Source organism: Thermobia domestica, chromosome 3 (genome assembly GCF_964235325.1).
Source record: "Thermobia domestica chromosome 3, izTheDome1.hap1.1, whole genome shotgun sequence".
In the NCBI taxonomy this organism is placed as follows: domain Eukaryota; kingdom Metazoa; phylum Arthropoda; class Insecta; order Zygentoma; family Lepismatidae; genus Thermobia; species Thermobia domestica.
This window is the reverse complement of record NC_137456.1, coordinates 163,547,210-163,572,686: the sequence shown is the minus strand read 5'-3', so window position 1 is coordinate 163,572,686 and position 25,477 is coordinate 163,547,210. Positions and strand designations below refer to the sequence as shown.

General features: G+C 35.1%; 1 protein-coding gene across 3 annotated transcripts in view; it reads left to right on the top strand.

Annotated features, from left to right (window-relative positions):
• LOC145680858 (uncharacterized) overlaps window positions 1–25,477 on the top strand; it is a 109,507-nt gene that overhangs the window by 44,490 nt on the left and 39,540 nt on the right. For all 3 annotated transcript variants that reach the window (XM_081751992.1, XM_081751991.1, XM_081751990.1), the window contains exons 6-8: window positions 8,548–8,762; window positions 17,664–17,895; window positions 18,739–18,884. In XM_081751992.1, coding sequence (XP_081608118.1) covers window positions 8,548–8,762; window positions 17,664–17,895; window positions 18,739–18,884 — 593 coding nt within the window. The remainder of the gene's footprint in view (window positions 1–8,547; window positions 8,763–17,663; window positions 17,896–18,738; window positions 18,885–25,477) is intronic.

The following is a 25,477-nucleotide window of genomic DNA, read 5'->3' as shown; positions in this document are numbered from 1 at the left end:
ACTAGAGTACTAAGCTCTTAGAAATGAAACACAGATGACAAACTGAAATGATCCCTAGAAGAAAAAAATGTCGATAACTCAAAAGTTAAAATAAATTTAAACAGCCTCTAAAATTGCCCTCTAATACTACATTCTTCATGTTAGCTTTAATTCGTAAAACATGTGCTCCATCCATCTTGATGTTGAATTTTAGAGCGAAATATAGCATTTAGGTTATGGAATTCTTATCTAACTATAGAATATACTATAAGAAAGCTATTTAGAAAAATCATGAAAATGAAAAAAGCCAAAATTTCCAAAATTCTCGTTTTTTCCCCAAAAAAAAAAGCCTATCGCGTAAAAATCAATTAAATGAACGTAATAATTACTTTTAATAAAACTCTTAATCGTTCGTAGCTGTAAGTTTGCGTTATCTATTTTATTCCGTACTTGAAATGCAGTATTTTATTTAGTACTCAAATAAACTGTAGAGGAACCAACAGAAACCAAAATTATAATGAGATAAGCCACTAAGGCACTTACTCCATAGTGAACCTTCTCTCCTCTCCTACTTTTTCCCGAATTGACATACAAGCATATTCATTCATTATTCATCTACTTCGTACATTATCATTCAGAGACCAGTACATAGGACTTGTCAATAGTATGTGTAAATGTATTAAATGCAATGCAAATGTTATCAAAATAATAGGCATTCTACTATACACGACTTTGCACCTTCGTCGACCATATAATAGCCATGTTTTTCATATTTGGCTCATATCGGACTACCTAGGTAGCTAAATCACTGTTTCTTTGATATTTATTACGTTCATTTATTTGTTCTCGCACTACTTATATACGTAGACTGTATCTCGCCACTCCCAAGTATGTTTCCTGCTTTGTGGTTATCGATTTCTATTTTGAGATTGAGCACGTAATGGGTTATTGGTTATCTGAATTATGCCCAAGTGTGTGGATAGTGACTGAAGTCGGATAGTAACTGGACCATGGAAGCTTCTTCCTAAAAGCTTGTTTCCACTATTCAAAACTTGCAAGCAAAATGCATATCAAAGTTTGAGTTCCTGTCTGATAATGGCGTGATGTATAATGGCAACCAAGAAAGTTCTGTCGCTTTTTATGGAGGTCTGTGTTCAATCAACCCACACACCGTGAGTTAAATGCGAATGGAGATAAGGCGAAGGTCAGTTGTTGGTGTGGGTATATTCAACAAACTACCTGGTTGTGTCAATTCAGTTACACCGTAAACTTGCGTAAGGACAGACTGAACAAGGGACCTCCACAGAGCGTCATAAAAGAGTATATGTTGTACGAGTTCAAACAGGAGTCAAAACCGCTGCAGCGGGGCGGAAGATATGCCAGGACCTTGGTGAAGGTGTCGTGACTACGCGGACACTGCAGCGGTGGTTTAACAAGTTTCTGGACGGTAACGAAACACTCAAAGACGCACCATGTGCCAGAAGACAAGCACATGTACAAAATGAAAACCTTCAGGCAGCAATTGAGGCGAACAGTTACCAGACATATGAGGAACTGGGACTAAAATTCAGTATAAGTGAAGAAACCATTTGGCAGCACTCCATCAATTTGCAAAGCACTACAAGTTGGGTCACTGGGTCCCACACAGGGTTGGCAAAAACCATGGTTTTTATTGAAAAAACAAAAAACTGTTTTTTTTTTGTTTAAATCTTTTTTTTTTTTTTTTTTGGTTTAAACCAAGTTTTTTGTTTAAATAATTTCCTCTCTGTATTTATACCACATTTGGACAGAAATAAGTTTGTTTCGCCTTGGTGTTATTATACAACAACCGGGTTATGCAAGAAGGAGTACATAAGCTTAAAGCTGAATCCAAACCGCTTCTCGGCTTACATCCGAGAGAAATTGTCCTCCATTTGAACTCGAAACCGGGACTATATGGCCACAAATGCGGTACGCCTGCCAACTCATTTACGAAGGACCTGATGAAAATACTTCTACTGATCTTTACATACTTGTTAATATAATTGTCAAGAGTCATTTCAGGACAAAAAGATAAACAGTTGTCCAAGTGAAATCATTATACAGAATTACATATGGACAACTTCAAAATACTGCAGAGTACAGAAGAACTAATTTAGTCCAAGTTAGTACACTAAGACGTTTATTTGTCCAAGTTAACTAAATACAACGACTTAATTTGCATATCAGTAAGAAAAGTGAATAAAGATACGAATTATTTGAGTCCACTTTGGCTCTGGCCCATTTATACATAAATAGATACCAAAGATTCAATAAATGCCTCTCGTGGGGTTTATATGACCTCCCAAAGAAAAGTACGGCATGTCGATGTATTTTATCAATAGTATACATTATTAAAACGAAACAATATTTAAAATTTTTCTTTGATTGCAATTGCAAAACAATAATAATAAACTATTTTTAAAAATCACAAAAGAAACATTCATGAAATGGAAAAAAGTTGTTTTTGTAGTATAATCTCTTTGAGTAATGAGAATAATATACGGGAGTGAAACGTGATGATCCACAAATGTGTGTTCATCAAGATTTTAAGAACATTTACACTTTTACGAACATCTTTTGTTTTTTGGTTGAAACCAGTTGTTTTTGTTTTTAAAAAAACAGCTGGTTTAAACCAAGGTTTAAACCATGGTTAAACTACCTTCATTTAAACCAGCCAACCCTGGCCCCACATGATTTGACTCCGGGCCAGGAGGCAACGTGAGCAGACACCTGTGTTTCTTTACTGTCTCGTCTGAGGAAGGAGTCATTTCTGGACAGGTTGTTGACGAGTGTGATAAGAAGTGGGTTCTGTACGAAGCTCCTTCATCATTGGTTATTATTCCATCAACCGGTTCTAAAACAGACGAAACCAGCACTGCATCAGAAGAAGGTTCTCCTATGTGTTTGGTGGACTGCTCGCGGTATTCTGCATCGGGAACTGGTACCAGCTGGTCAGAGCATCAATGCAACTGTATACTGTCATCAGTTGAGCCGTGTTCAAGGAAAACTCAAAACTCGAAAGCCAGCACTTGTGAATCGCAAAGGGGTCCTCCTGTTACAGGACAACACTAAGCCCCAATTGGCTAGGATGACCCGGAACATTATTCTGTGCCTTGGATGGAAAACACTATTGCATTCGCCATACTCCATGGACAATTACCTTAGAGGAAACCAGTTCAAATCCCTAGTAGAGGTGCAAAATGCACTTGATACCTTGTTCGCTTCACGGCCCCCCAAGTTCTACCGGGATGAAAACCATGGCCTTCCAGAATGTTGACAGAAGGTCGTCGATGCTGGTGGGGACAATTTTTGATCTTCCAGGTACGTCTTAGGTGATATATCGGTGTTCGAAGGTGGTGGGTGAAAAAGCGACAGAGCTATCTTGGTTACTTTTATATATTACTCACAAGGGACGTATGCGAACCGTGACAGCAAGTTATTTATGAAAATTGGTACTCTGACTAATTATGGATCACTAATCATCGTGGTGATAGTCACTCGATGCGGAAATGCCTTGTTTAATGTATATACCAAGCGGTGACCGGGTGAGGCTGTGCCGAGTTATACCCCAAAAACACCAGAAAAAGATAGGAAATGAAGAATGTATGCAAGTAAGCTGATACCTACGGGAGCAGGACGCGTGACCAAGAACACGGCAGTAGTGTCACAAACAGTGTTGTGATCTCAATACTAATTTATAGTTTTTCAGATAGAACGTATGCCATGTTATGGCATTAAAACTATTGACATAAAACGTTAAAGAAAATAAGCAAATGGTAGGTTATCATTGTTTGCCAAATAAAGGAGATAGGAAGCTCTAAAATTGAGAAATTATGGGGTTTGTACGGAGAAATGAACAATGTACAACAAGAAGAAGCCTGCAGAAGGACCAAATGTACAGTAGAGAGTAAACTACAGTATGCACGGCATCCAGTGATCAACGGACGTGTTACAGGATTCACCCTAAAGGGCACATGGTAGAGTTGCCGTAGAAAAAAGAAGTTCCATGAGACATTATACGGAAATGTGAAACAACAAATCCTCCTGTAGCGTAGCAACTCCAATGGCGTCTTGAATCTTTCCCGAGAGCTATAAAACAAACTGTCTTGGGATTCCAACACTGTATAAAATCCTGCATGAGTTCGAAACAACAGAAAAGAAGGCGAAGCGCCTGAAAAGAGAGCAGAAAAGCTGTGACACGAAAGGTAACAAATCTGTGATAAGAAACTACGTCTCGATTCGCAAAGATCAATGAACTGTGATAGGTGTGTCGAGAGTATAGGAAACGTATTGTTAGCATGTGAGACAACGATGAAGATAAAACAGTTCCCAGGTTACCAGGACAACTGCATTCAGCTTACCAGTAAGATACAGGTACAAAATATTTTAATATAATACATCAATACATACAGCAGAAAAGCCACAGATAGTATGGCAAAATACGTACATTTCTCGCTCTAGCTATACACTCAACATGACGTATCAAGCCCGTTAGTCTCTGGATGCTGTGCATGCTGTATTTCTATTTGAAAAGCTATAAGTTTGTGTTGAGATGGCAACACTGCTTGCGTGATACTACTGCCGTATTCTTGGTCGCGTGTCCCCCTCTGGTAGGTATCAGGTTACCTGTATACATTTTTCATTTTCTGTGTTTTTCCGGCGTTTTTGGGGTATAACTCGGCACAGCCTCATCTGGTCACTGCTTGTATATGTATTATACGTAGCGGGTAAACAAGGCATTTCCGCACCGAGTGACTATCACCACAATGATTAGTGATCCACAATTAGTCGGGGTACCAATTTTCATATACATTTAGCTGTCACGTCTCGCATAAGTTCTTTTCAGATACATGTGGATAATATATAGGGTTGCCAGCGACCTGGAAAACCCGGAAGTGTCAGGGAATTTTGTGTACTGATGATAGGTTTTGGGAAAGCAGATGGATTTGATAGGTTTTGGGATGAAAATTTGAAACAAGTATCAACCAGATACATTAATTCAGTATTTCTTGGACACTCAACAGCAAGAGATTTACTCACGAAATTTAAAGAGGTTTTGTGTGGGTTGCCATTATGAAAAATCATTCAGATATCAATGAACGGTCCCAATGTGAATTTTTTAAATTTTTAGCGGATCTAGTTTGTGAGCTGAAAGAAGACGAACAGTGTGAGACAATGATGCGAATCGAGACGAACCATTGAACTTAGAATCTTGTGGACGTCATATCATTCATGGAACATTGCATACTGGTCATCAACAGATTAAGTGAAATTTAAATGGGCTTCTGAAAGATTTGTACAAACTCTTCAAAGACAGTCTTACACGTCGAGCAGATTTTTCGTCATGTCCTGGAAACCATATTTTTCCTAAGAAGTTCTATCAGATTACATGGACTGAAAATGCCATTGTTGCAAAGTGTGCAATAGATTTGTTTCCTGAAATTAGGAAATACATGCAACAGTACAAAAGGAATCTCCTTAAAAAGACAATCGATGAACCCCTTAACCCTAGCTAAGTTAGCATTCTTTGTTTACTTTGCAGAAGATCTAGAATTCTTTTGAGAAAATTCCTATCAGATCAACCTTTAACACCAGTTTTAGGATCCGAGTGTGATGAATTAATCCGAAGAATCATGAATAGGCTTGTTAAGAAAAAGATTTTACAGAAAGCAGAAAGTTTTGAAATTGCTTCGAGTGGATGTGAATGATGTGGATCAATTTGTTGTTTGTTCCGAGGTCGACGTTGGTTTTAGTGGAAAGAAATTTTTAGAATAGAGTAAAGTTAAATGAGCGTTATAAACTGGAGTTTTTGCTTGAGTGTAGAAACTTTCTGACAGGCACAACTTCAAAAATTATTGAAACATACCCATTAAAACACAAAATAGTGCGAAATCTGTTGTTATATTCCAAATAAAAAATATACTAACAAAGTGTAAGCAAAGGGAAGATGTATAATGTTCTTGAGGAACTATGTAACAAGAATATAGTTGTAGCTGCTAAAGCTGAAAAAGCAAAACATCAATTTTCTAAATTATGCGTTTCAGTAATAAAAGAGAAGAAGGAATTCGAATCATTTAATGTATACACAGATAGGTTAGATGTCTTTTATTGTAGTCTACTTGATAATTGTGAATTCGTTGATTTGCGGGACAATTAAAATGTTACTTGTCCTTTCCCATGGAAATGCTTCCGTTGAAAAGGGTGTCTCAGTTAACAAAGACACACTAGTGGAAAATATGCATGAAGCATCTTTGGTGAGTTTACGAGTTGTTCATGATACTATACAATGTGCTGGAGGACCCCCTTGGTACTGATGTAGACTCAAAAGTGCTTCAGTACGTACGTGGATCTTATCTCTGTTTTATATCGTTTGGCTTGTCTATTTGTATATTGAATTAATCTTTGGTGGTGTTGTCTGTTTCCTCTCTTGCCCTTCTGTCTGAGTTTTACTGTTGGACTGCTGCTAAAAATGAGAAGAAAAATAAACATGACCTGAGAACAGTGTTGCTAGTAGTAGTTCATTCTTGTTAAAGATTTTGACTTTTAAAATTTCTCCCAGTGTACAGTTCATCCAAGTTGAAGTACAGAAGGCCTTCTGAGAGTCATGGCATAATCGAGCCAGAGCACAGCAGGATGTTCTCTATTTGTGAGAAGTTTGGGGATTCGGGTAGGGTCAAAGTTGTAGAGAGTTGAGGCTTGGTACATTTAAGTATCGTGATAGATTCTGGTCCCAAAACATCACTTTATGAAGTTAATTTTTGATATCTCGCTCAGTTCTCAAGATATGGGCAGTATTTGGTTCCGTGCAAATTTGAGAGGATTAGAGTTGTTGTGTGATAAATTTTGGCCCCTGTGGAATCATTTTTGAGGTTTTGTTTGTGATAGCGTGCATCATTTCCGAGCTAGTGCCTCTTTAGGCCCGTGGTAAAATTTTGGGCTACAAGGGGATTGTAATAAAATAGCTACCACACAGTCTGATCTTACACGTATCACTTCGCTAGTTTGGTAACTAGCACGTGTGTCTTACTGCTACAGGGTGTAGGTCTATTTCCGGTTTCAGACAACATTCCAGGAAGTGAGTGAGGTTTTCCAGGAAATTATGAGCTCAGAACTTCCCATCAAATCCAAGAAAGCGGACATTTTACTCTAAACAGTGCCCGCTGTTAAAAAAATCCACACCAGGCATTTGTACCTACAAAAATGGCTCATATTCTGCCTTAAAACGCCGAAGAAACAGCGATTTAGCTACCTGATGGCATGATATGGGCCAAAAAAGGAGTGACAAACAAGGCTGTTACATGATCGAAGAAAATGTGTAGATGCTCATTCCTACACTACTAAAAATAGCTGAAGAAAATGTAACTTGGCTGATTAATACGGCATAGGATCATTGTTCAGCTGATTCGCCGTGGAATGGAGGCATATAAGTCAGGAATGGTTTCCAGTAAAATGTTGTACCATCTTCCATCCACTGTAGCAATCAATTTTGTCAACCAGGATGGAGAAAGATATCTGCTGCGTAGTATGAGCTTCAGAACTGACCACAAGTGTTCTGTAATGTTGAGATCTGGGGATTGGAAGGACCAGGAAAAATATAATTCATCCTGATTTTCATGAAACCATGCCTCGTAAGTCCAGCAATATAAATTTGTTCATTGTCATCTTTAAAAATGAGTCGTTAGTCAAAAACATAGGATACATATAGTCACCAAAATTTTTACATAATCACTGGCAATAATGGGTTCTGTGAGCGCAATCTCAAGACCCACAAAATATCAGGGAATTACAGCTCACATCACTTGTTCATCATAGGATCGCCCCATGTTTCGTGGTAGGGAGAAGAAATTTCAGCGCTAAGCTTCATTTGGCGTGTACCAATCATAAACTCGACCTGTTGTTGGAAATAATATGAAATACGAGTCTTTACACATATTACGTGTTTCCAATCATCTGCAGTCAACTTTACGTGTTCTCGGCACCATTTTTCTACATGCTGTAGCATTGTTGGCGGTAAGCAACGGTTTAGAAATTGCAAGCCGTGCGCGGATGTTCAAGTTATGAACTTGCGTTGGACTGTGATTGTTCCAAAAGCCTGCGATCTTTACATCCTTAGTGTTAGCCTCTCACACAATTGACGTGTTGCAAGCTCCCTGCTGGTCTAGTTGCTAAAGCGTGTATCTTTAGTACACGGATTCCCGGATTCGATTCCCGGTGGAAGAATCTTGAAAAATTTGAATGTATTACGACGATTCGCATTCTACATTAAACTACAGGAGCAGATTTTATATAGCCTCTGTGCTAAGAAAAAAGGACAATAAACTTAAAGAAACAAATAATTTGGGCATATGTGTTGCAAACTACAAGTATTTCCATTAATCTGGTAACTGTATAAGTTTATTATTAAGTATCATTTTTTTATGATGTGTATATAATATAAACTATTTAAATTACATTTTTTTTATTTATTAAGATCTGTCTTTATTTGTAGTTAACATAAACTATTTAAATTACATTTATTTATTTATTAAGATGTGTCTTTATTTGTAGTTACACCATACGACTATCAACCACCTGGATTTATGCATACGGATGCTGCAACATTCAACTTTAAATCACATTATTTTCCACTGGATATTGGCAATGTAAGGACAGCATTTCATGGTATCAGGCTTACAAGTAAGGCTGGTCACACTGCCTTTGAAGTTAAGGAACATTCCCAAGAGAAAGACAATGAGGAGAACTCAGAGAAGCCTGACGAAACGGTAAACAAGAAGCATAGAATTTGTAATTTATTACCTTCTTTGTCAATTCTATCTTCAATATTGCAGTAAGGAAGTAATATATAATTACCATTCTTGATTTGAAACTGAAAACATGTTGTTGTGGTAATATCTTATTTTCATTTTTATATCTTTAATTAGAGTCCCTTAAATTTTAAAGTTCAATATAATATTAAAAATTATAAAGTTATGACAGTGAGTTTGAAGATAATGACAAATTGAATGCAATACTATTTTAAAATAACTTAAAGGCATCAACCATCAAAGTAAAATTCATATTCACCATTTAGTAGACAGAATTCACTACTAATTGGGAACACTTGGTTCAATCAGCACAAGAGAAGAAGATATACATGGTAATACTCAATAGACGACCGAAGATATAAAAAGATACTATGTTATGATTCAGGGCAGGTATCGGAATAACTTGAAGAGCGCGAAGGCCCTTTCCTGTGCCGAAATTTTCTGTGATCATAAGTTGTGGTGGCCGAAATGGAAATTCAACTGACGAATGTAAGCAGAAGAAAAGTAGGCAACAAGATGTTCAATATTAAAAAGTTGAAAAACGAGAAAGTAAGAAGTCTTTTCGTTGAAAAATTTGAAAAAAGAAAAAGAAAAAAAGAAATACTAAATGAGGAAACGATAGGTGCAAATAGTAACAGACGGTAGGAGAACATTAAAATTTGCATACAGCAGGCTGCAGAAGAAGCAGTAAGTTACCGCGATTTAGTATTCTTCTGGATGAGTTTGAAAAAGCTATTTCCGAGATTAGAAATAGAACGGCAACCGGAATAGATAATATACCAATCTAATTTATTAAAAATATGGAAGACAAGGGAGAAAAATGATTATTCCGACTCTGCAATGAAATATATGGAACAGGAGAGTGATAGAAGACTCTCTGAAGATGATCATGATACCAATGGCTAAAAACTCGAACCAAGAGAGATGTGAGCATTACAGAACTCTTAGTTTCATATCCCATGCAGCAAAAATTTTGTTTTGATATACAGAAGGTTGTATGAAAGAACAAATAGTTGAGAAGGAACAGTTCGGGTTTAGGAGAAGTAACGACAGAAGAGATACAATTTGATTATTAAGGATGGTCGGTGAAAAGATTATAGAAAAATAGAAAGAGGTGTGTATGTGTGTGTGTGTGTGTTACTTATTGATCTAGAAAAGGCTTTTGCCTGCGTAAATTGGGAATTGCTGTTGGGAGTTATAAAGAAGGCTGGGTTGGAATAGAAAGATCAAATACTCATAAGAAACTTATATACGAACCAACAAGTAAGTGTTGGAATAGGGGCGGAAATGACAGAGAAGAGTGCAATTGGAAGAGGAATTCGACTGGGATGCTCTCTCTCAGACATTATTTAATGTCTATCTAGAAGAGATAGTGAAAAAGAGCCTACTTAATGAAGACTGCATTTTGGTAGGAGAAAGAATGGTTAGGTGTATATCGTTTGCAGATGTTATGGCGTTTGCAGAATTTGAAAAGAAAATCAATAAGATGTTAGAAAACTTGAGAAAGGGCCCTGAAGAATATGGGATAAAAATAAATGTTAGAAAGACAAAAGCCATAGTGATTGGAAAGAAGCGGTCGGTGTCAAATATAGAAGTAAGAGGGAAGAAAATAGAACAAGTGAATATTTTTTGATACCTGGTTAGTATTTTTAGTGATATGAAGTGCGAACGTGAAATAAAAGTAAAGATAAAAATTACGAGAGAAGCCTTTAGGAGGAAGCGAATTATGTTTTGTGGAACTTTGAATAAAGAGTTGAGAAAAAAACTCATAAAATGCTTTGTGTGGAGTATTGTACTGTATGGGTCAGAAACATGGACATTAGGCAAAAATAATGAAAAATGTCTGGAAGCTTTCGAAATGTGAGCGTGAAGAAGAATGGAGAGAATCAGCTGGGATGAGCGGAAAACGAATGAGAAGATGTTAGAAATTGTGGGGGAGAAAAAAAACACTTTTAGATATTATTGAGAAGAGAAAGAGAAAGTGGACATTGGCTAAGAAGAAACTGTATCATGAGGAACGTGCTAGAGGATATGGTGGCAGGAAAGAGAGAGCGAAGGCGGGTACAATTGATGGAATATATCAAAACAGAGAAATCGTACATGAAGATAAAGAGGTAAGCTGAAGCATGGAAGCTTCTCAGTTGCGTCACGTGACCTACCAATTATGGCAGAATACCTATTATGATGATCGTGAGTTAAAATTGAAGCTCTGATCACATATATTTCAACACTAGGACGTGGTCAGATTTTTCCAAGTATATCAAGTGAGGGATAAAACTGGTGGTTACAGTAATAAAAAGAGTCAAGATAGAAGTTCCGCAGAACATCCATGAAGTTGTCAAAAACTTCTATTCAAGTGTCTATGCCTCTTCAGCAATTTCATGCGTAGTTATCATGAGATGTGAGCCGTCTCTAACTGATGGTGATATCACTGTCCTTTTTTTATGCTATTCTACAGTTCATGTAACTGCCCGACACTCAAATTTAACAGAGATTTAACCTTCCTTACTTCCCGAACTTCTAAAATTCGTCTTTTAAAATTGTCCTTTGTTTTGATTAAAACTTCACTGATTTCATCGTTATTCTTATAATAAGGATCATACATCACTTTAATTCTTTGTATTTCCTGGATGCTCTGGTAATCTAACTTTATATATATCCCTAATATATATCAGGAATGCAAATAAGCAACAAAAGTTTACTAGCCCACATCCCATATCTCAATCGTGATTTCTATAGTCTTTACTGTTTAAAAACTCACCCGCACCGATGAACCACTCGTGTTGGGCGAGTGGTTATTTGCACTCCTGATATATATGTATATAAACACGTAAGGAGGCATTCCCATTCACTTATGTACGGTCTTCTAGTAATTTTTGTACTGTGTTCAATGCTTTCTTAGGTTTCTATCCGACTTGTCCGATAAATTAACATTGGTGTTAACTTTACCCTTAATTTCCTATAATGAGCATTTTTAAATTAGTATAGGTTTTTTAAAAAAATCAGAAATAACAGTTTTAGGTTGTTTTAACCAGCTGATACGGTTTGTTACAGCTATTCTTTTTGACCTTCATAAAATCCATCAAATTTTCCTTAAGCACCATCTGATTTGAATGGAGATTGAACGCACTCCTAAAAGTGATCTCCCAAACTTAAACTTTCTGTCAAAATGGATGGCCGGAAAAGGCAACTATATATTGTAAATCCACTATGTGCTGCTTTTGTACATAATATTTTCATGTAAATAAGTAAGTTTAAAAAATGAAATGAAGTTTAAAAAATGTTTTTTTTCTTCTTTTTTCCTATTACAGCGGTTTTCGAATTCTTCGGTTCGCGAACAAGTTTTGTGAAGAATTCCACGGCTTAAGAACAAGATTTCGGAACACGCACACATACACAAGAAAACACGGTGGCTCAGTGGTAGAGCGCTTACTTCTGCTTACCTTCCAGTCAACCATTTCCGATACACGGTACCTAATACAATTTCCGCGTTGAGGTATTTCCATCGATTGCATACATGCTACATATATATATATATATATATATATATATATATATATATATATATATATATATATCAACTTGTCTTGGCGACAGAAAGCGATCAGTACCGGAAACTATGTTAGATACTGTGTACAATAAATGGTTAATCGGAAGTTACCAGTTCCGATACCCCTCGCCTTCTTTTCCCAACATTAGTTGATTGATATATTTGTTGCATGCGTCCAATCTCTGGAATATCTCACCCCCGGAAACTGTATTAGGGATCGTGTACCGGAAGGTTTTGACCGGAAGTGACAATTTCGGTACCGATCACTTTCTTTCGTCAAGCCGAGTTGATATATGCAATCGCTGGAAATATCCTATCCCCGGAAACTGTACTATTACCCATTATTGAGATAAAAATATGTAATAATCATGCAGATGCTTACTACACGAATATTTATAAAATATTTCCTGCTAATCTTTTTAGTCTTCTATGTTTACCACACTTTTAACTTGGCCATACTTTTAGAGTTAAATGGTAATGTGATTACCATGATGTGAACTTGAAAGTGCAGGTGCGCACCACTGCTAATAAAAAAAGGCGTAAACTTAAAGATAAAAATATGGATAATTGTGACAGCTTCTAATCTAATACCTCCGTTTTCGTGTTCCTTATTCATGAGGAATATGAATCAATGAAGAATATAGTAAAATCATTTTATCTCTGCTTTCATTTCTATTTACAAACAATATGTGCAATTAATTATATAAAATAAAATAATATTGTATTAATACAACAGCCACTACACATTGTAAGAAAAATACAAATAAAAAATCAAAACAAAATTCTTTAGTGAAGCATTTAAGTAAGTGATAATTTGTTTACGAATCACATACTAAATTAAATCACTCCATTTAAACTTGGAACAATAAGATTTTCTATAAAAAAATGTGTTACACTAAAAGTGTAATTTTAAAATTAAGATCCTTAAATGCGCAGTATAAATTACAAAGAAGAAAGTTAAAATAATAATTACCTCCTCAAGTTTTTTTTAACTTTGTGAACGTACTGAATCTATAGTTTAATGCGGTCGTTCCCAACTGATGTATCACGACACACTAGTATGCCTTGCAGTGTCATAGGTATGTCGCGAAATTTTAGAATTTAAAAATCATTGAATATTTAATAATTAGTTAAAATTAATTTTGAAACAGACTGAATCAGTCAACGCCTCTAGAGGCAGCAATAATCCTCAATACAACATAGAGTTTACTACTTTATACAAACTTATCGTGATAAAAAAAAAAATCAATCAAGCGTGTCGTAATGTCGTGGTCATTCAGCAAAATATGTTGCCAGTCGAGAAAGTTAGGAACCATTGGTTTAGGGAATGAAAGGACTCATGAAAAAAAGATCCGTCAATAAATTCGTGAACCGGTAATCCTGTCAGAATACCTACAATCAATCTTCTTTCGATCTGTATATATATGCTCGATCTAAAATAAACTCCATCGTGTCGTAGTAGCTATATAGTTAGCGTACTTGCTTTCGGAACAGGGGACACGGATTCAGTTTTTTGTAGGAACTCATGCAGTTCGGATCCCACGTTAAGCTGTAGATCAATATCTCATATTAAATAACCATGTGCTCAAATATTTCTTTCTGTTGATTAATTTTTATTTTCAATAATCTGCATAAAGTGAAAAGGCGGGATGTGTCCCTTCTCTTATCCTTAAGACAACTATTACTACATTTCAGCAGGATATTAACGATCTGCAATATTACACTTAAAAATCCTAACCTCAAATGTTTCTCTTCCAGTATATGATAATACAACTGTTAAACTGAGCAACTTAAAGTATTAATCGATTGATTGGAAATTAACGTTTCAACTCTATATGAGACGGGATTATTGTTTTAGGTGGGATTAGAACCATTACTCATATCATAAGAAGCAAGCACTCCTAGCTAAGACTGAACACAGGAACAAGCGCGTTAGCTACTTCTGACTTCATTTCTGAAATAAAGGAACGAAGAAGTTGTAAGGATCTACTGCCGATTACTATCCAATGTTTCTAATATCTTGATTTCATCTGTTTAGGTTTGCTAAGATTTTTTTTCTTGTCATAGAACACAATAACCTACTACCGTAAGAGTGATATCCCTATTGTTGAATGCCAGTTTTCAATAAAGCATCCATATTTCCGCGACGTTTCTTTGACATTTTTAAACGAATGGTTAGAGGAATTTTTCCTTGGAATTTAACGTCTTACGATTGTGCACCGAGGCTAAGGAAGAAGAAGATAATGAGATGGATGATAATGGAATGGTGAAAGTGGAAGGAAACGAGAGAACCGCAAAAATACCCACATATACGGTGTTCGTCTACTACAAAGCCCTCTTGGACGGAGTTTGGATCGAATCAGGATCTCACTCGCCAGATGAGCGCAGGTTAAAGTACATATCGTGTAATGTGTTCAATAAATTGTAAGAATATTTGCACCAGTTCAATAGATATAGCTTACTAGAGAGTGAACATTTCCCACGGGCGCAACCCTCAATTTACCATTCTTCCCACCAAATATACCCAAATGTGCCTCTTCAAACTTGTTCCCAAATGTGCCTTTTTTCCCAAAAAATTTACTATTCTCTAGTTTGATTGTACCATTTTTAACGAAAAATTATGGCTTCCCTAATATTCTCATGGGCGTAACCTGTGCCTTGAAATCCACCTATGGATACTCCTGTAGTTTACATAATGATATAAAATAACGAGAAAAATTATAAATCGCACTTAGGATCCTTCTATTGCTATATTCAATGACTTATATTAAACTGATTATACTTACATTATAAACATTTTTCTAACAACGACCCTATCTTATGAAAACTGACAAAGAAAAGTCTGTATATGCTGATGTCAATTTCTGATCCTCATTTTCTATGATAAAAATCTCTGTATTTAAAATGTTATTTTCTTCTTTGGCTAGTGGTAAAAACAGAGCACTCATAACCAAACAAAAGTATTTATTAATGGGCTGTGTTGCCGTAGAGTGTTCGATACAGATTATCTCGGTTGTCTTATACATTTTTCAGTGTTTGCCAAACATTACTAATTATGTAATTAGGAAGTCACTAACAAATAGCTAAACCCGATAGAAAAAACAAAATATAGACAGTGATAAGATATGTTGACCACACATCTCTAAGTTAAATCGTTGCCTAGTCAGTTTCAATCTTTTCGCGACTTTGGGCTAGAGATTTTTCGTTTTCAATGGCATAACCATGATAATCAAAAGTCTAGTTCAAAAACTTCAACATTCGACAGTTAATATATTATTTCTGAGAGGAATGAGTACTAAAACCCTATTACAAATATCAGGTTTAGCATCAGTTCTAATACAACTAATACCTGTCAATACTGCTCAGATGAATATCAACAAAGCATTATTATTATTATTCACAGACCTTGTTAACTACTTTGAATGACATCACTGATAAAAACTTATAAAATACCTATAATATAAACCTATAATAAACTTTTAAACTTTTATCGTCCCATAGTACATACATCATATTCACTCCAAGAAAATGTTTCATTGATTTTTTTTAAAAAAAAGAAAGAAAAAAATATTTTATTTGGTAGAATTCTGTTCTGACAACGAATTCACTACACCGGAGACAGGAAAAACCATCAGCAGTTAAAGTGAAAAAGTATTTCTCTTTCTTTGAACTTACTGGTCATGTTCAATTTCATTATTGTATACACGTTAATGTACTAGAATAATGTATACAATACAACTTACTTGAACATACGGTTTAGGTAAAGTTATGCAGTGGGAGCGAAAACACAACACTCCATATTATAATCACTTTTATCGTTGGCCATCGGTCACTAAAACTTTAAGCGATAACCAGCATACTTTACTCCAGTTGGTTGGCAACGCTGCACAGAACTGGATTTGGTCCATCTGCCCGAAGCCGTGCACCCAGTTGCCCAACCGAGCAAAATATTGGAGCCCACAAGCCGACCCCTGGTATAAGCGCTAATAAAATACGAGTTTTGAGGGCATTGGGATTTGATTTTTGAAAATAGGAATAAAGGAAAATTATATTTGTAGTTATAATATGGTAACTATGGTAATCCCAATATTTGCTTATTTGTAAATCTGAATTAATGTAGCCGCCCCGGCTGATTTAGCGGCTAGTGCGTATGCCTTTGGTGCACTTGGTCTCAGGTTGATTCCTGGTGAGAGAGCACAAAATTTTAATTTTACAATCATTCACTTTCATTAATCAGTCATCTCCTTTAATCTAAAGAGAATAACCGTGGAAGTTAAATTTTAAAACAATCATTTTCTGAATGAATGTAGTAAATAGTCCTAATAGTTTTGTTCTAATATAATAATCCCAGTGATACGTCTAAAATATTTCTAAAATATTTCCACAATTTTTCTTACTTCCTTAATTTCCATTCACAAATCCAATAAATTAATTCATTGCAAGAAAACCTGCCATACATTGCAGAACTTTCTAAACACTTTTAAAACGGGAACTGATCGATGATGTCAATCAAACTAAAGGTTGCTTTTTTGGGTGTGGTGCAACCAGCGTGTTTCTCCCATGTTTCACACCATCTCCGTAACTACGAAATATTATTTCGATACATTTTGATACTTTCAGTCATGTTGTATTGGACACTAGTCCCCGATGGAATTATCAAATTAAAACTTTTGGTTAGACCGGAATTAATTGTTAAAGCTTACTTAAGATTTTTTTTTTTTTTTTGTAATTAAAGAGACAGTAATATAAATATCTGTGACAATTCCTTAATCTATATAATTGGTTATATGTCGACAATTTCGACAGTTGGTTATATGTCGAAAAACTTCCAACTTGACATATGTGCATATCAATATAAAAAGCTTGAACTAATTAGTAATGCTCCACCTTTTTAATGGTGTACAATATAACAATTTAACTTGCTATTTGGAGTTGGTAAATACAAAATAATAAAACATGTTTTGATAAACTTAACGTTTATAATATTGATTAATTAACAGGATAATTGGAGTTATTTGCCCTTTCCCTAAGCAAGATGGAACACAGGATCCGAATCACTACTCGGGTTCTTAACCGAAGTATGTATCCTGACAAGAGATGAAATCAGGGAGAGACACACAGAAAGCACGTACGTTAGACACTTAGTCAAGAAGATAGCCACTAATGTGTAATAGGAAATTCTGTGATCTATTTTTTCTTAATTTGTGTCTCAATCTGCTAAAATGTGCAATATTCATTAAGGTAACTAACACAATACCTTTGTAAGTATATTTAATAAGTATATATTTTCTGTTTATCTTTATATGCAGGAAGCTAATATGAGTCCAGAAACAAATTCTATTGCCATACCAATGAGTGAAGTGACTAGCTCTCATGATATATCATTTCTTCATAATTTTGATGCTTCTTCAACATCTCAAGAAGATTCTCCTGACAATATGTGCCAAGAATCGCAAGAAACATCTCCAGAGATACTTGAAACTACAAGTCAAAATTCAGCTGATATTGAAATTGATAGCCCGTCATTCCATCCCCTTCCAGGTATGAAGTTTTATTTCATTAAGTTTGTACTTTTGATTGCTATCATGTACTTATATTAGAACTAAAAAAATGGTTAAAGTTTGTAAAAAATGTTAATTTAAGGATGCTGAAAGGACACTTATACTGTGTTGAAGGCAAGCTTGCTCCCTTTTTCCTGACAAAATAATAATAATAATAAATCACTAAATTAAATTAAGAATTTTTTAAACTATCCTTCAAGATATTTATTTATTTATTTATTTATTTTGAACAACTCCATGATTCCATCTATCTAGCAGCGTACTTTCCTGGACAAAGTGATTTCAGTAGTAGACGCACGATTTTTGTTTCTTTGTTTATTAAGAGTTTCCACAGAATAAATTAATAATAATGGGAAATCACAAGGGCTGAATAACATTATGGCAGAGGTTTGTTTTGCTCCAGCTATTGCCAAAACCGATCTTGCGTTGTCATGATAGTATTTCTTCCACGGCAATAGTAAAATGGAACTTATTTCTTTAAAGTTTGGCTTTCTTTGAAGCGTATTGAACATTCTTTTGATTGGAACAAGAATACAATCTTCAAATTGTTATAAGTAAGGTTATTAAAATTGAAAATAGTTGTAAAAACCTACAAAAATATCAATATTGGAAATTTTAACAAAACTTACGAAAGTTAACTGTAGTATTGACTAAGAAATTAGTTTAAACAGCTCTTAAATCTTACCGTATTAATATTCAACTCTTGCGTAGTGTAAAAATTAGTTGTTTAAATTATTTGATTTGATTTATTTTTCTTATTAACAGAAGCTTTCCTTTTATTTCGTATTTAATACTACTTGGTTAATATTTTTCTCTATTATAGCTTCTGAAGTATCCACAGCAAATGCCACGGTAGGAGGAACCAACAGTGATAATTATGAGGACGGAACTATCAGATGTCCTTGCAATGCCAATAACAATGAGGGATTAACGGTTGAGTGCGAAGGATGTCGAACGTGGCAACATGCTGTATGTATTTTATCAGCAACTAAATATTTTAGGTTCATAAAGTAATAAGAACAAATTTGGTACATTAGTATTAAGTCATAGTAACACCTTATTGTTATTTTTAAAGCGCGTTAAAAATAGAGAGCTAGAGTTAGTTTCTCATTTTAGATTCTGTTAATTTAACTTATAAGAATATTATTGTTGATCATATAAAAATCATACATATGTTCGAATTTACTTTAAATCAAATGAACACTACGTGCTTCAGTAAAGAGAGATCCCTCTTACAACTTACATCCATTGGAACAAAACATGAAAAGTAAGTTATCATGTCATGAAAGTAGTGACAATTTAAAGCGAACAGTTGATTAACAAAAATAATTTGAAATAAGGATTATTGAGGAGATTATGTAAGAAGTAAAGAAACTTCTTAACAAATTAGGAACACATAAGTTGAAATATACTGTAAAAGCCACTTTGGTTTGGTGAAAAACCACTTATCTCTCAGGTATTTCATATGCTAGAACTATGGTCATCGGATCAAAGACCTTTGTGATGAATGAACACCGTGCACTTGCGGCTTTTAGATAGTTATTCTAACTTTCTTTCGCATCCTTATTCCACAGCATTTCTTTCTTTCTATTGTCCGTCTTTTTAGCGTAAAGGGTGTAAGAGCGGAATAATATTCATTAGATTTGGTTTCATCTTTATCTGAACAAAAAACTGAATGAGAGTTAACTGTTTGGCAGGTAAATAAAGAAAACGAATAATAATAATAATAATAATAATAATAATAATAATAATAATAATAATAATAATAATAATAATAATAATAATCAGCAGCAGCAGCAGCAGCATCTTTCAGTGCTGCAAACAGCTTTGAGCAAAAATACATCACTTTGTATAGTACCAAGATATAAACATATACAGTATCAATGTAAAAGAAAAAAGAAAAGAATTAACATTACACGTAATGAAAAATGAAAGTCAACTAAACAGAAAAGGTCCTTGTCGCGTTGTTAAAATATTCAAACTTTTTATTTCAATATGATTAAAAACAAAAACAAGGATTAAACTTTTTAAAAAAAAATAGATTTAAAATTCATTTAGCAGAATGTTGCTAGTCATCACACTAAAACAGTCAGTCAAATCACGTAAAAGAATCAGTTAACCTTGTTAAACTTTTGCATTTCCAGAGTAGAAAAAACTAAAATTTTACAGTTTCTTGCACTATGACTTGACACTTGAAGTCAATGTTATGTAAACATATTTACTACAATATATATTATCTATTGTAGTTACCTTTATTATAAACATTTCATTAAAACTTTTCTTCTGTTTATAAGATTCTTTAAATCCTAATATTTATTCCAGTGCACCTAATTATTAGAATAATAGTTGATTTTCATTTTAAAACATAATAATCTGATAAAATACTTTTCTACGGAATTGGCCGGTTTGTCAAAATTTTGAAATACTATTCGATATTATAGATTCAAATTCTAGTTTAATTCTTACAAATAATATTTATAAATACGTTTATGTTGTACCGCTTTGAGAAACAGACCATGGTTTAAAAGTAAAACATAATGTCCTTCTTGCTCCTTGTGTAATGGGATTTATGTGGTGAGAAAATTTTAACTGTCTGTCAAATATGATTCCTAGATCCTTAATAATGACTGTTTCCTCTATTTCTACACCCTTCACTTCATATTTGCTAACATAATATTGTACTTTGTTTGTATACGTCATAAATTTTGTTCTCTTATTATTTTTTAATCTTATACAAATTTTGCTGTAGCAAGTAGTTATCATATTTATTACTAAAGTCTATTCCAGGCAACCGGATAGGAAACTCCCCTACCTCCCACCACGTTCCACTGCAGAAGGGGAAAGCTAGTCGTTGACCTTCACAGGGAGGGAAACTTTTCTAATAAATATAATCGTGTAAATTCTAAATTCGTACGTCAATTCGCTCGCACCTAATGTTGAGAAAGCACTCCTGTTTCTTTTAGCTATCAACCTCGAGTAACAAACAATTACTGTTCTTTAATTTTTGTTTGTAGAAAAGTATTGCATATTATTTACGTGCTAAAGTTTATCCCACTGTAAAACATTTTATTGTCTTAACAAATATCGAAAACATTAAAATCATTAAGAGCTCAATCTGTCCAATTTTGTATGAATGTGGAAGCTAATCCCTAACACGAATACAAGAACTCGAACTGCCGGGTTTCGAAAATAAAATGTTGATAAAAGTGTTTGGAGCAAAAGAGGTATACATTCAGGTAAATTAAAACGCTATACAAGCATTTATTTCACAGCAACTACAGGTCACCGTGTATTAAAGAGATAGCAAAATTAATACGTATAAGATCGACATGACACGTTGCTTGTATGGGAAATGCGCACCAAGTTACCAAGTCCTATTCAAAAAGCCGAGGCGAAGGAAACTATTAGCTGGGAGAAAGAGAAGGCTTCCGGACAATGTAAAGTAGGATCTTTAAAGGATGGTTGATAACAAAGATTGACATTTTGCAGATTAAAATCTAATGGAAAAGTTTGTTTCTGCTACGATGAGCCTTTGAGATCTTTAAGCCAAAGCGTTCGTTATTTTTGTATGATTGAACGAACCAGTATTTATCATTACTATTTCTATCTTACACAATAATCAACCCTTGTCACAACATTACACTATCCTGCACACCCGGGGCCGCGGTGACTCAGTGGTAGAGCTTTCACCTATGGTACATGGCGTCCCTGGTTCGATCCCAGCTCGCGCCAAGTAAACTTTGTGGTTGACAAAACCGTGTGCGTGGGTTTTCTCGGGGATGCCCCGTTCCCGCCCACTTTCTTCATTCCACCATTTCATTCATTCTCATAATCACTATCTCCTTTAGCCTAGCCGGCATAACTGTGGGACGAAAACTCAAAGATTTCATTTTATATTTTGCACGCCATAAGTGTCTCTCTCTTGCAAATTAATTACTGCAAATGATTATTCCTATTAATGGAGACCGATAATATTTCTAAGACAATAAAAAATCATTTCCCCGTCTTCTCTAATAGAGGCTCAGCAAACACAGTTATTATTAGAACATTATTATCAGTGTATATATATATATATATATATATATATATATATATATATATATATATATATATATATATATATATATATAATTCTTTTTCTTATTATTCTTTTTAATGTAAGAACATCGGCTAATAAGAGAGAAAACGAGTTTTTTTTTGTGGTTTTTTTAGCATTTCAGGTTCTATTGTTATCATCTTATCTACCCATACATATTGTACTTGGTTTTCGATTTTATACCTTGTATGTGGGTTTTCTTCGGGTTCTCCCGTTTCCTTTCACTTTCTTCATTCGACCATTTCATTCATTTCTCATCATCATCGTCTCCTTTAGCCTAGCCGGCCTAACCGTGGGATAGCGTAGTCGCTAACACTTTCGCCTTCGGTGCGAGCGGTCCCGGGTTCGATTCCCGGAGGGGCCACTCGGTCGAAAAAGTGTATAACGCTTTTACAGGCCAGCCACCCGGGAGTCGGCCGGTACCTAACTTATAGGTCCCAGGCCGCTTCCTTCCTTCCATTTCTCCGGGTAGTGTGCTCGATGAGCACATATGACGGGCTAAATGGCCATAGACGCAGAAAGCCCAGAAATCTAAATCCCAATAACCGTGGGACGTAGAACTCATTTTATATTCTGCACGCCATAAACGTCTCTCTCTTGCAAGTTAAGTACTGCAAATGATTATTCCTATTAATGGAGATAGATAATATTTCTAAGACAATAAAAAGTCATTTCCCGGTCTTCTGCAAGAGGGGCTCAACAAACAAAATTATTATTGGAACAATATTATCCGTGTATATATATATATATATATATATATATATAGTTCTTTTTAATGTAAGAACATCTGTTAATAAGAGAGGGAACGACAAGTGTTTTTTTTTTTTTTTTTTTTTTGAAGCATTTCAGGTTCTATTGTTATCATCTTCACGCTAATTTACCCATATATATTGTACTTGGTTTTTAATTTTATATTATTATGAAATTATTGTATCAATAAATAAATATCCATTGAATTACCAACCCTGCCATCCCTTGCCATTCCAACATTATGCCACAAGCCCGACTGCGAAAAAGAAGGAAAATAAACAATACAACTGTTCAATAAAATTTCCATTATAATAACACGTATTACTTATCTCATTATAATACAGACAAATGTAATTGTTTTAAAATACTAGTGTTATTATGAAAGTTGTAATTTATATTTAGACATATTTAGGTACACTCTATACTTCCGTGTGCGGGGGCTGATAGAAGATGGAACAGCAACATTCACCTGTACTTGAGCGTAGTGGGGGAAAAAACTTCTTCTTTTTCCTATCAGGTTGCGTGGAATAGCGTATAATTACTCTAAACAATATTATGTCATCAGCATACAAAAGTTTGTTTGAATATATGATTTTATCTGAAAGATCATATATGAATTTAAGAAAATAAAAGAGGTTTTAATTGTGATCCTTGTGATATTCCATTTCTTACATAGCCTGCATTAGAATGTATAGGTCTGGTTTCAAGTTTATATATTCTATTCTAAAAGTAGCTTTCGAACCAGCTACTGTACAATGGAGAGAAAACAATATTTGATAACTTGCTAATAAGACTTTTGTGATTTATTGAATCGAAAGCTTTCAAAATGTTTATCTGTATTACATCTACCAGGAAGCTTATTCTTAAGTGCATAGTACGTGAAATTGATAAAGTAAAATAAATTCGTTACAACTAACTTACCCTTATAAAAACCATGTTGTGACAGTTAAAATACTTCTTACACTAAAATATAAATATTCGTGTACAATTAATTTGAATGTCTATGAAAATCCATGCACCAAAGTTACTTGCCTGTACTTTCTGATATTTTGTTCATTACGTGTCTTAAGTATCCGTACAATATACACCAGCTTCTATATTGAAGAGAATACTCCAGTATGAAGCACAATACAAGATGTGTAAATTAAGTAATGAAACTTGCAGCACTGCTTACGAGCCGGCAATGCTGGTGACGTAGGACTTCAGGATAATTTGGATGCACATGTGATGCATCATCAGTATAAGTAGGAACTCGCTAGCGTCACATCGGTTGTCTGTAGGGATTGTTTTAGTAAAGCAGGTTTTGCTTATACGTTCTGACAATGAGTGACACGAATATCGAGCAATATGCAATCAAGTTTTGCTTTAGACTTGGATACAATACAATGGAAACGTTTGCTAAACTTAGACAAGATTATGGAGACGTTGGTTTGTCAAGAGCTCAGGTGTTTTGTTGGTTTAAGGCATTTGCAGAAGGAAGAGAGTCAATTGAAGATGAACCTCGTAGCGGAAGCCCTTCGATTTCAAGAACTGATGTAAATGTCGAAAGAGTCTGGGAGCTTGCGCGTTCCGATCATCGATTGACAGAGTCACACAATCGTTCAGTTGGTGGTGTGGATATGAAAAATGGATAGAGATGCGAAAAATCTGTTCCAAACTGGTTCTAACAATGTTCACGCAGGAACAAAAGGACATGCAGAGGAACAAGTGAGTTGATTTTTCGGACTCGATTGCAGATAATCCGCATTTTCTGGAACGTATCAGTACGGGTGACAAGACTTGGGTGTTCCAATACGATCCGGAAACCAAGCGCCAAAGCATGGAATGGCACACTCCAAGCTCTCCAAGGCCAAAAAAAGCAAGAATGACTAAGTCAAAGACCAAAAGCATGCTGATTTGCTTCTTTGATAGCTATGGAATTGTTCACAAAGAGTTCGTGTATCCAGGCCAAGGGGGTTAATAAACAGTTCTATCGAGAGATCCTCGAAAGACTGCAGAAAAGGGCTATGCTTATGAAAAATGAAGTGAAAACCAACCAAACATGAAAATGAAGTGTGTGTAGCATCATGACAGTGCGTCTTGCCACACAACAATTTCAGTAAACAATTTTGGGGCCAGTAATAACATTTCTGTGGCTCCTCAGCTTGCTTATTCGCCCAATTTGAGTCCTTATGATTTTTCCTGTTCCCCAGATTGAAACAACATCTGAAAGGACATAGGTTTGGGGACAAGGACAAAATTCAAAAGGCTGTAACCGACCAGCTAACAGATATTCCATTATCCGCGTTCCAGCACTACCATGATGGCTAGAAGAACCGTTATTAGCGCTGTGTGGTTTCCCAAGGCACATTAACATGCTCGTGGAATTGAATAAGTTAAAAAAAAATCAGTTTCATTACTTTATTTACACACCTTATGTATTTGCCAAACTATTTTCACAGGGTGTCTACAGGTCAAGAAAGTCAAGGAAAAATCAAGAAATCAAACTCTAGGTCAAGAATGTCAAGAAAAGTCAAGGAAATGGCACGGTAGGTCAAGAATTTGCAATGGACGGTCCCAATATGAACATCAAATGTTTGCGTGATTTAAAGAACGCCTCAAAATTGAAGCAGTTGATCCAGGCCAACCAGATATTTTTGGCGTTTAAACATGTTCTTTGCATATTGACATGGAGCCTACAAAACTGCTCATACAAGATTGGTCACTTCATGAGTTT